Below are 11,958 nucleotides of genomic sequence, written 5' to 3' on the forward strand. Positions count from 1 at the left end.
CTGGCATAATGAGATTGCTCAGATGTTCAGCAGTACGTTTTTTGTGCTGGGGAACAATTTTGACTATTGCTTAATAACAGTCTGAAACTTTTCTGGTGGTGAGCAGAGCTCAGCCCTGGTGCATTTGGTGACACTGTCATCCAGAATCTTTCCTGTGTTCATTACTGGGATTTTGACCTCAAATGGCAGATATTTGTGTGAGCAATGCACCTTGAATAGCACTGAAATTTCAAATGGAACCATATGATTTTAGAATTCAGTTCAAGCTACTGAGAGATTTATCAGGAATAGTTTTATTTGTCCGATCCAGCTTCAGCCTGTCCCTGTCCCCAGGTGAGTGATGGTGTCTGGTGCAGCTTTTTCCTTCTTTTGTGAGATGCTGGACGTCGAATGGTATTCAGATTAGAGGGTAGGCTGGAGAGGAAGAGGCAGGACACAAATGGGAGCATTTAATAGAGAATAAGTATTACTAGGGATAAAAGAGAAAAGGCATTATGAGAGAAAAGATTTTGAAAGCATTTGCAGGACTTTGGGAGACTGAGACCTGGGGAAAAGGGACCATGCTACTTTAGGAGGAATTGGATGTGAGGTTTTGAAACCAAACTTTTTTTTCTGGGCTCTTGGTAAGAAAGAACATGCACAGTATAAATACACACACCTGCCTATATAATAAGATAAACAGAAGAAAATAATTAAATTACCATTTTAAAGCTATATAAGAAGAAACAGAAAGCTGAGTATCTTAAATACAGAGATTGAGCAGTCAAGAAGGATAAAGGAGGGTGTGTAGCAGATTTTCATCAGGGTCTGATTTACTTATGTGACCCCTGGGAGCTATTGTCGGTCTGTGAAATGCCCCCGAGCCAAAGGACCTGTACTCCAGTGAGATGTGCCTCCTCTGCATCGCATGTGTGTGAGACAGAGACACGGAGTGGTGGGCAGGGGAAAGACACTCCGCTGGGAAAGCTGGAAGGTGGCTGAACTTTAACAGAAAGACCATTTTCTTTGGGCAGGCACAGCGTCCTTGTGTAGCCCTGCTGTCCCTGTTAACCCCGGGCTCAGGGGAGCACATCTCTTGTGTGCTCGGCAGCGGACAGGCTCAGGTCTCAGTGGCTCTGGAGTCACTCTCTCTGGTTGAAATCTGGCAGCTGGAAACTGTCTGCCCAGCTGGCATGCCAGGGGAATAGCAGGAATAGTATTATAGAATTTGTGGTGTGGGGAATGTGGGTGTGGAGTTGGAGCTTGAACAGGTGGACAGGAGTGGTAAGAATGCATAATTAAATAAGCAAAGGCTGCATAATGGAATCTGTAGAATCTACTGGCATCCCAAGGTCCACATTCAGCAGCACTTCTGTCACCATTTGCAAACTACTGAATCTGACAGGTAGAAACCAGTGCTGAATTTGGGACGTCGGCTCAGAAAAAGGGGGCTCTGTTCTGATTCTCTTAACCTGAGGCCTCTACTGTGAGGTTAAGACATCTCCACTGGCCATCTACAGGTAATTAACATTCCAGTTCCACCGTGCCTTTCTTCTGCACAAGGCAATGTGTGGAGCTGTAATGAGCTCTGGCTTCTGAAGGGAGGCTCTGTGTGAGAGGGGAACAGCATTCAGGGCAGAGGCACAAGAGGTGGGATGGGAATGCCCAGGTGGGTGCTGCCAGCTCGGCTCTGGCTGGTGACCGCTTTTATTTCCCAAACCGCAGGTTCCTGGTTTCCAGTGCCAGGGACCCAGTGCTGCCTGTGAGAGATCTATTCCTGTATGACAGAATCAGAGACTCATTGGGGTCGGAAGGGATCTCTGGAGATCATCCAGTCCCACCCCCAGCCAAAGCAGAACCGAGAACAGGTGACACAGGAACGCATCCAGGTGGGTTTGGAACGTCTCCACAGAAGGAGACCCCACAACCTCCCTGGGCAGCTGTCCCCGTGCTCTGAGTTCTTCCTCATGTTGAGGTGAAACTTTCTGTGTTTCAGTTTACGGCCATTGGTCCTTATCCCATCACCGGGCAGCAGTGAAAAAGAGTCTTCAGATTAACAGGGCCAGCTCCCACAGCCTGCCCTCGTAAGAGAGGCTCCAGACCCCTCATGAACCTTGCAGCCTGTGCTGGGCCCTCTCCAGCACTCCTGGTCTTTGTTGTACTGAGGAGCAGCTGGCACAGTGATAAGGCTCAGGACTTATAATTAAATATGACAGACTCGGCAGTGCCGGGTTAATGGTTGGACTTAATGTACAGGTCTTTTCCACCCTGAAGGTTGATTGATCACCGCATCAGGCGATTAAACCAGGCAGGGCTGGCGGGAATTCCCTGCCGAGCCGTACACGGTGACCCGCCTGGGGTGGAAACCGGTTTGGGAGCGGCCGGGCAGGACCAGCCCCTGAGCCCGGCCTGAGGCGGGCGCAGCTCCGCGGGCACCGCGGCTGGGGCAGAGGGGCCGGGCCGGGCCCACGAGGGTCTGTGAGGGCCAGGGGGGTCGGTGGGGTCGGTGGGCTCCGTACAACCCCGTGCTCCCCGTTCGCGGAGGAATCTTGCCCCGCACCGCGCTCCGTCCGGGGCGGGGCGCAGCGGGGCGGGCTCGCCGGTGAGGGGCACGCGGCCGCCCCGCCATGTCGGTCCGCCGCGCCCTGGCGCTCGCCGCCTGCGGGCTGGCGGGCGGCTCCGTCCTGCTCTCCGCCGTCGTCGTGGGCAAGCAGCCGGCCCGTGGCGGTGGCGATAGCGAGCCGCGCCCGGGGGGCTCCGCCGTGCCCTCCGCCGCGCCGCCCGGCTTGCTACTGCTGCCGCCCACCGCGTCCTGCCCGCCGACCGCCGGCTGGATCGAGAGACCCGCCGGCAGCGGCAGCTACTGGGACAGCAACTGGGACAGGTGGGCGCGGCCGGGCTGCGGTGGCGGGGCCGCCTCCTCGCCCGGGGAGGTCGCGGCTGTGGTGAGGGGCCGGGGGGATCCGGGGGCGGCGGGAGCTGCCCCGAACCCCTCTCCGGAGCCCCGGGGGGAGCGGGCTCGGGGCGGGGCAGGGCCCCTCGGGGGTCGGGAGGCCCCGGGTCCCCACGGGAGCAGCCCCCGGCTCGACGGGACTCGTTTCCCGGTGAAATTCCGTGTGGCGACCTGTTCGGAGCGGAATCCAGCTGAAGTTCGTGAGCGCCCGTGGAATGCTGGAGGGATGAGCGGGCGCTGGGTTTTGTTCAGACAGCCCGGACTTACCCTGTGCAGATCCCTTTATTTGATGCTTTCTGCCAGCGCGACTGCCAAGCCTCAGGCTTGTGTTAAATGTAAGCACTGGGCAGAAGCTTGTCTTTTTTATTTATTTTCCAGCCGTGCCTCGGTGTTGCTGTGTGCCTGCAGCAGGGTTTTCAGCTGCCTGAGGATGCCAGGCGCTCTCACGTGCTGGGCAGGCACGGGGCCTGCTGCTCGTGGAGCTGCCTGGGCTGAAATCCTTCTAAAGGCACTGAGGCTTTGAACCAAGCTCGCTCGTGTTCTTCGGCGTTGAAACATTCACGCAATGGTTGGCTACGTTTTTCTGAATCTTTAATTAGAACGTGCAGATATCTGCATGGAGCTTGGGCTCATTTGGCTTCGGTCTGGTAGAATTATCTCCCAGGGGAGACTTCTGTCAGGCTCCAGCTTAATCATAGTAAATCCAAACCTAAGCACGAACAGATTTTTATTGTATAATGCATCATTTTGATTTTTGAGAGGCTACAGGATCAAATGCTCATGTAAATAGGGCTATGTACACCCCAGTGATAAAAATACCTTCATTAAATAAGGTTACAGCTGGTTACACAATTATACTGAGGGAGGTACTAAAGCTGTTTGTTTAACTGCAGCTCCAGGCCTTCCTGCTTCTGCTAAATGCTTGATTTTCTTCAAGGATTCTACAGTACTTTCAGACTCAAGTAATTTTTTGAAACCAATCCAGGAAGTGGAGATTGTGCTTTAGCTTGCAGAGCTGTCACCACTGCCTGAGCAAACATGGCCAGATACTTCCTAGCAGGTCAGGACAGCCAACCACCATTTGTCACAGTGTGCAAACAGTGGCAGTGGAATATATTACTTACCTCAGATCAATTTCTTTTCTGCTGCCTGTGATTTACCAGTTGTGCCTTAGGTTGTGCCTGCTTGAAATCTTAATCTTGACTTTTGGATATTACTGGCAGAAGCAGTTAATGTGCAGAGTTGTTAAATGGTTTATAAATACACAGAATATTCGACCACTGTTCTTTGGGGGCAGGGAATGTTTAGAAAGTCAAGTCTTGAGCAGATAACTAGATGCTGCAATATTCTTAACAACCAATGGCTTTTCGAGTTTGAAACAAACAAATGCAAATATCAAACTTATTATTAATCTGACAGGGTATCACACATGGAGTGTTGGTCTCTGCCACTTGCACAGGAGTTGTGCAGCTCAGTTCTCAGAGAGGACAGATCTGGTTTCATTCATGTGGAATACATAATGGCAGAGATCAGATGAGTTATTCCCCTTGCTGCTTTACTAATGTGCTTGAATTGATTTTAAAGATTTTTTTTTTGTTTTCCTATTGTATCTTGCCAGCAGTATAGTTTCCAGTGAATCAAAAGTATCCTGTGAAGTAGCAATAGAACTTCTTGTTACTGGCCTGTTGTTTCATTTTTAATGCCTTGCTGAGGAATTAACAGCTTGAGGACTGTGTAGAGCCTCATAGTCTAATGGAAATTGTGTTCAGTAAAGCAAAATGGAGGCAGGAGGGCTTTGCACAGCCAGTCTTGCTGTGAGAAATAGGTGTGGGAAGCAGCAATTTTCTGTGAACAAATTACTTTGTCCCAAACTGAATAAAAATTATTTTCCATTAAAAAAATTTATCATCAAGTAAACAAGTTTAATACTGGAAGAAGTGAGGTGTGGTATGAATAAAATATGCTCTGAGGTGGAGTGACATAGAAAAGGATTTGCATTAATGGGGTGGGGAATCAGTGCAGAGAGGGCCCAGACCAGGGAAGGTTTGGGCAGGGTTGGTGCTGATGGTGCAGGGTTGGGAGATCTGCAGCACCAAACTGTGACAGCAGAGAGAGGGGGAGATCCCTGTGCTCAGGAGGAAGCAGGTCAGCTGTCTGGTGATGTGCAGAGCAGGGTGCTCCTGTGCACTGTGACAAGTGGAAGAGAGATTAAAGTGGCATGAGGGGAGAGAGTGCTGAAAAGATGAAAGGATAAGTAAAACACTCCAGGCTGAAAAATAAAAATTTTACTGGAGAGACCTGATGTGACCTAGTTTAAAGCAGAAAATAATTCTCAATGTGCACTGAAGAAGGTCAGAGTCTTTCTAGGATGTTGTTAGGGGGATGACTTTTTAGTCATTTGATGTAAATGTGATTGATAAAGTGCAAATTTTGTAGGTGTTATCACAGGGCCTTTTAGACATGAAGCATTTTATTTCTTTAATGGTCAGTCACCACCTTTTCCTCTTTTCCTGGGTATCCTTCCTGGTTAGTTTTTCTTGTCAAAAACCATACTGTTACACCCTACAAGTTTTTCTGTTGCTCATTGCTTTTTTTTCCCAACAATTAATTCAGGTGTCTGGCACTAAGTGGCAAATTTAATTATGTCAGGTTAGGCCTTTTAACCCATGATATTAACTTTCTTTTCATGCAGGCATTTATTTTTACTTTTTGCACAAAGGTTTGAATCAGTTTCATGATACAAGTGGCTAAACTGTCAGTTTTAGTTCTTCAGCCATGTCTGGAATTAAGGCAAGGCTACATATCTGTAAAAATCCCCTGCCTCTTAGTCTCCCCTATCTAAAAATGACTCTTTAAATCTGTTTGTTTAGACGTGAACCACTGGCTCTTGTCAACCTCAAGAAGAAAAATGAAGAAACCGGGGAGGAAGAGCTCGCCTCTCGCTTGGACCACTGCAAAGCAAAAGCCACCAGGCACATATTCCTGATCAGGCACTCCCAGTACCACCTGGATGGCCGGGCTGACAAGGACAGGACTCTCACCCCACTGGGTAGGTACCACCAGCAGCATCATGCTTTGCATCTTGAGGAAATGATTTTTTGCCTGATGAGGTCAGTAACTCAGCACTGTTCTGGGTCTTGCTGCCAAACCTCATTCTGCTTTCTGTATTCCTTTGTGGCAGAAAGATGTCATGAATGAGTTTGTTTTCTTCAGTTTTGATCCAGAAATTCAGATGTGATTTAGAGAGTTCTGAACACATTCAGGAACTTGTCAAAGGAAACCCCAAATTATCTTAAAGTTGCCTTAGCGAACTTTCATGCCACCTGATGTAATTCTTAAAGGCTGTGGGTTTTAAACTTCATTGAGATGGATTTTTCTTGTGTTTCTTAATTTAATCTGCTGATTTATTAAAAAGAAAACGCCTCTGACTTTCAGCTGGAGTGTTTATAATTAAATACATTGCACTTTTGTCACTGTTTCTGGGAGTACTGCTAATCACTGACATGAAATGAGGATAACCTTTGTCTGTGTTAATCTTAACTCCCTGATCCTGTCACTAGGTCTCAGATGCTAATTAGCATTACTTTTAATAATGTACTAGAAAAGCAGTGAACACTTCCTTGATTATATATTTGCCAACACTGTTTTCAGAGGGGGAAGAATTATTACTGTGGACTTTTTTCCCACCCACGTCTCAATTACTGGTGTGAAAACAGGAGTGAAATGCTAATTGCAGGCCTCAAGTGCAGTCTTAAACTGGTAACAAAGCATAATGTTAATCCTGTCTCATCCTGTGCTTTAAGTAAGTGACTTAACCTGTCTGTTGTCTTTTCACCTGGCTGCCTGAAAGGTGGGCTGAGCCTGCCTGAGGCTGCCCAGGTGCTGTGAACTGTGCCAGGCTGGTGTTGCCTTTATGAACAACAGCACACTGCAGGCCTGAGGGGGATTGTTGCTTCCTGGGGATGGGGGTGGCAGGGATATTGAGTATTTCAGTGAAAGTTGCTGAGTAAGTTTTGGGGGTTTTTTTCCTAATTAAAACAAATAATTTTTTTCATACTGATGCAAGTATGACTTGAAATTGTCCAACCAGTAAGCTTGGCCTGAGTAGTGGCTCTGATGAAAATGTTTTCCAGTTGCTTTTGAAAGGAAAAAGCCCAGCATCAATGTAGACCTTTTATATCAGCTGGACAGCTCTCTTGGTAGTTTGTGTGAGGTTCTAATGGGAGTGTCACCAATTTATGTAATGAATGTGCTTTGTAAGGTCGAGAGCAGGCTGAACTGACTGGACGCAGGCTGGCAAGCTTGGGATTAAAATTTGATCAGATTATCCACTCCTCCATGACTAGAGCAACTGAAACAACTGAAATTATAAGCAAACATCTCCCAGGTAAGAAACTTCCCTCAATTTTTCATTGACTTCTGATACTTTAAAACTGCTTCCAGTAGAATTCCAAGCTTGTCCTTAAGGTTGAGATGTTATTTAGCCATTTCCCAGCCCTGTGTGAATGTCTGTATTATAAAGAAACCTACAGATGTAATTCTGCTTGTTTCCAAATTATCTTTAAAAGTACAAATACACTTTTTCAAAGTGTAACAGACAGCCTGTTCTGTTCAGTTGGAATAAGCTGTCTTGCTGATGGCAAAACAGTTTTGTTGGAGAGATTCATGTTGGAGAGTAAGCCTTCCTCAAAGAAAGACTGTGAAAAATGTATTGATTGTAGAGTTGTGGGGCTGTTTGTAATGGCATGTGAACAACTTGTTTCTGAATGTGTATCTAATATTTCAGGAGTCAAAAAAATCAGTACTGATCTGCTGAGAGAGGGAGCACCTATAGAACCAGACCCTCCAGTCTCCCACTGGAAACCAGAAGCTGTGGTAAGTTTTTTTTTGAAGTTTTTTTTTTATTTATGGTTTTGGGGTTTGGCCAGTATCAATAACGGGCAGTGTCTGAGCTGATGTTTGTTATCACAGCCCTTAGATAACTGCATTCTTTCCTCCTGCTCAGTAAGTGTGCAGAGCAGTTGAAGTAACCTGCAGTCCTCGAGCATTAGTTGATCCCTAAGGGTGCAGGCAGTGGCCAGGAGCTGTTGAGCAGGTGAGGGTGCAGGCAGTGCTGCTGTGAGCTGTGTGGAACTGTGCCCCCAGCAGTATTACGAAGATGGCGCTCGCATCGAGGCCGCGTTCCGCAACTTCATCCATCGAGCTGACGCCAAGCAGGAGGAGGACAGCTACGAGATCTTCGTGTGCCACGCCAACGTCATCCGCTACATCGTCTGCAGGTACGGCTGCTCGGGGGGCTCGTCCCACAGGGCCACCACTGAGGGAGGAGATGCCTTGGTTTCACTTCTTTGAAGTGTTGGAGATCAGTGCCTGCATTGTGAGCAGCTGCTGCTGCAACTGCATCAAGGCACATTTGATAATTAGAACACTTTCATTCTAATTCTAAAGCAAAAATGGCTAAGTCAGGGAAACTTAACCTTTTTTGTACATGTGGACAGTTACTTTAGTTACTGCATGCTTCTGCTTCCATAAACCTGAGGGTAGTGCCTGTTGGAAAAGATTACAAATAGATGCATTACTGGATGCATCTCTTTGAGGTGACATGAATTTGAGCTTACATAATTAAAGATTGGTTCCATTTTGGGAATTCTTTACTAATGGATATTTTTGAGTTATGTTGAAGTTGCATTAGTGTGTTTTTGTAGTACCATCCAGTATTGCATTAAAGGGAGAGGGAGAGTGGATCTTTCTGATAACATCAAGGTTGTTCATAACAGAGAAAACAGTTCTGGATCTTTGCCTGTCTCTGTATCCAGTCAGCTGAGTCTATTTTATTCCTCTTCCCCATCAACAAAGCACTGTCTGTAAGATAATTTGTCGTGAGCAGGACAGATGTGATTAAACTTTAATCTGATCAATACCTACAACAGTTTCAGTTAGCTTTATTTAGCTGAGCTAGGTAAATGCTAGCCTGTCTGCTCTGTGGGCTGTACTTTCAAAATTGCTATACTTGAAATTATTGATCAGGTAAACAGGCTATTCTTTCCTGTGCTAAAAAATACCACATTTTTCCTGCCAGGGCTTTATCCGAAATACTTACATACCTTTTCTCTTTGCTGTTGCATTCCTCTTCATTTTAATGTCTCTTCTGTGCAGTGAATCTGATAGTACAATTGAACACAATCCATGTAATATTTCCTTCAAATCTAGCTTGGCTGTAGCTGGTATTTAATTTTTCAAGCTTTCCACAAGACTTTCATAAGAGCCAAAACAAAGTTATTCCTCAGTATCAGAGGCAAAAGCTGTTTGATGCAACATGGTGTTTTTTCCAGCTATTTAATACAATTGATGGAGCTCCTGAGGCTGTTGAGTTAGGAAATTCAGAATGGCTGCAGACCAGCTGTGATGCTGTTTCTGTGGAAGGCACAATGTACTTGTCCTTCCTGGGGAATGATGTAGCCCATTGAAAGTAGTTCCAGTGAATTTCTTCCCTAGGTATGTGCAGGCCACTGGAGGGAATCCTGGGTCACTGCCTTTGCTGTGGGGGTGTGACTGAAATGGAGTGTGACAGTCACTGTTTGCCACATCCAGGTCCTCTGCTCAGGCAGCCCCTGGGTGCTGAGCCAGCTCTGTCCCACCTGCACAGGTGTTGTGGTGCTGCAGCCTTGCTGGGCCATCCCTGCCCTGGCTGTGAGGGCTGCTCAGGGCACTCCTGGCAGCCTCCCTGTGTGGAGCTGCTGCCTTCTGTCCACTTGAACTAATCCTGTCAGCAGTAATCACACCCATCTGCTGGACTCTGTTTAGCCAAGGGCACTCTTGGCCCCGCTCCAGTTACCAACGCTGTGGTTTTACAGCATTTCCACAAGAAAAGGCTTTTTTCCAAGGCTGACTGGGGGTGTTGGTACAAGCTGCACAATGCCCACCAATTTTGAGTTTGCTCCTCCTTCTCCCCCTTATCTGGGACAGAAGGTGATGCTGTGAGGGCTTGTTAATCCAGCTGTTGATGAATTACTAATCTGTGTGCTTTGTCCCCAGAGCCCTGCAGTTCCCCCCAGAGGGTTGGCTGCGGCTGTCCCTCAACAACGGCAGCATCACGCACTTGGTGATCCGTCCCAACGGCAGAGTGGCCCTTCGAACGCTGGGTGACACGGGTTTCATGCCTCCAGACAAAATCACACGCACCTGAGTGAGCCAAATGGCTGGAAGGCTGTCCAGGAGCTGCCTCTAGTCTCTTTGCACTAGCACATTCTGCTACAGTACCACTAGATTTTTATTACATTGGGGTGTGATGCTGTCTTAAAATGTCCTTTAGCCCCATTCCTCCTTCATATCCATATCTGCCTTTCAGTCCGGAAAAGAAGAAACCTTTGTAAGCCTGAACATGTCCAGTCCTTAAGTATTCCCCAAAACTCGAAGCTGAGCTGTGAAATACAGGTTGAATGTCTGCTCAGCAGTTGCAAGAGCACTGACTTTTCCCTCACCCCGCTGTGAATTTCTCTAACCAAAGCTTGCTCCTGTGGGTGTTTTTCTTGTGCAGGAAAGCGACTGGTGTGTGAACAGCCTTGTGTCACACTGCAGCTAAAACAAAGGTGAGCCAGCTTGTTCCAGCTCCTGCAGAAGTGACAAACAGGGAATTCTGCTTTCCAAAGGACAAAGGGATAAAGCTTCAGTTTTTGTAAGCTGTTGAATGTGTATGTTGATGTTGTGTCACTGTTCCCCTCTGCCCCCAAAAAGCCCATGTAAACTGTGCCTGGAGGTTATGAGCCTGAAGGAAAGAGGGTAAAAAAACATTTGCCTAGAGCTGTGGTGCTAGAACTAACTGCTGCTTCTATAAAGTGTTCACCATCCTCAGGATGTCCTTTAAGATGTTCTTAAGAATATTTTTCAGTCTTGTAAAGCCTTTAACCAAAACATGGTCTGGAGAAGGCTGTAGGGATGAGGCTGTAGCAGTAAGATGGGAGGAAAGGAAAGCAGCAATCTTCTCAAAGTGCTTTCAGTTACTGATACATTTTTGAGTGCTCTTTCCCGCTGGTTTGTAGTTGATACCTTACTTTCAGAGTAGAGCAATACCACCACTGAGTTCAGGGTAGTGATGCTGCAGGTCAGAGGTGCTGCAGCAAACTGCAGTTGCCAGCATGGTGAGCAGGTGGCCATGGGGTGGCTGGTCTAGGGCCAGTGTATAGGACAGGCATTGGGCAGAATGCTCCAAGGGCCCCCTTCAGACAGCTCTGATACTGCTGGGCCTGTGGGAGGGGAGGGCTCAGGCATTCTGGAGCTTGCTGGCTACCCTGAGCCCATGCAGAAACCTGGCTCAGTTAATAATAGGATAGCAGATGTAACTAACTTGTTTGACAGATTCTCTGATCAATAAGGATGTTGATGAGATGCTGAACTTACTCCTGTCAGAGCTGTATGAAGCATAATCACACAGCCTATGGAGAAGAGGATTTAAGGGCTTGATACTGAATGCTGCTACATCAGGATCAGTTCAAGGAGTAGGGTAGGGAACAAACTGATTATTGTGTAGTGTAAGCTGTGGGGGGCAAGAGGAAACCATCATGATGTATCTCTCATTGATGCAATGAGAGTAATTTATCAGTTTTTGTCTATTAACTTTTTTAAAGTTTTGAATAAAATACTTGGTCTGTCTGTCTTTCCTGTCTCTTCAGCTGAATGGCTGCATGGGCAGCTGTAGCAGGTGTGGCTGGAGCTCTGCAGGGGCTGCTGGTGCAGGAGCTGGTGTGTCCCACACTGCTCAGGGCAACAGCTCTTTCACCAACCACCTGAAATTAAACTGGAGGTGGGAGCCAGAGCAGTTAATTGTCATCAGCCACAGAGGTGCCCAAGAGGGGAACTGCTGTAGCCTAAGCACAGCCCTTTGCAGGACTGTGTCACCACCGCCAGGAACCAGATGAAAATTCTGTGATTTTTTTAGTGTTGTGTGGGTGCACATGTACCCTCACACACATCCCCTTCTACATCCCCTGTGTCAGTGAATGAGCTCTTGATGGGCAACCAGAGGACAC

The 11,958-nt window shown here is 47.3% G+C and overlaps 1 protein-coding gene across 2 annotated transcripts; it reads left to right on the forward strand.

Annotated features, from left to right (window-relative positions):
- The first annotated feature begins 2,606 nt into the window (after window positions 1–2,606).
- On the forward strand, window positions 2,607–11,585 carry PGAM5 (PGAM family member 5, mitochondrial serine/threonine protein phosphatase). 2 transcript variants are annotated; one of them, XM_063173509.1, is made up of 6 exons: window positions 2,607–2,863; window positions 5,803–5,981; window positions 7,194–7,319; window positions 7,719–7,807; window positions 8,078–8,211; window positions 9,968–11,585. In XM_063173509.1, exons 1-6 carry the CDS (start codon window positions 2,607–2,609, stop codon window positions 10,116–10,118), a joined length of 936 nt encoding a protein of 311 aa, XP_063029579.1. In that variant the 3' UTR covers window positions 10,119–11,585. The 2 variants fall into 2 exon arrangements, with proteins under 2 accessions (XP_063029579.1, XP_063029580.1); XM_063173510.1 differs by having other exon boundaries at window positions 8,081–8,211.
- Window positions 11,586–11,958: the final 373 nt, after the last annotated feature.

This window comes from Melospiza melodia, chromosome 20 (assembly GCF_035770615.1).
Source record: "Melospiza melodia melodia isolate bMelMel2 chromosome 20, bMelMel2.pri, whole genome shotgun sequence".
In the NCBI taxonomy this organism is placed as follows: Eukaryota; Metazoa; Chordata; class Aves; order Passeriformes; family Passerellidae; genus Melospiza; species Melospiza melodia.

Coding starts and splice junctions, on each gene's coding strand:
- PGAM5 (XM_063173509.1), top strand. CDS start 2,607: ATGTCGGTCCGCCGCGCCCTGGCGCTCGCCGCCTGCGGGCTGGCGGGC. Junction 2,864..5,802: donor TGGGACAGCAACTGGGACAG/GTGGGCGCGGCC, acceptor CTGTTTGTTTAG/ACGTGAACCACTGGCTCTTG. Junction 7,320..7,718: donor TATAAGCAAACATCTCCCAG/GTAAGAAACTTC, acceptor CTAATATTTCAG/GAGTCAAAAAAATCAGTACT.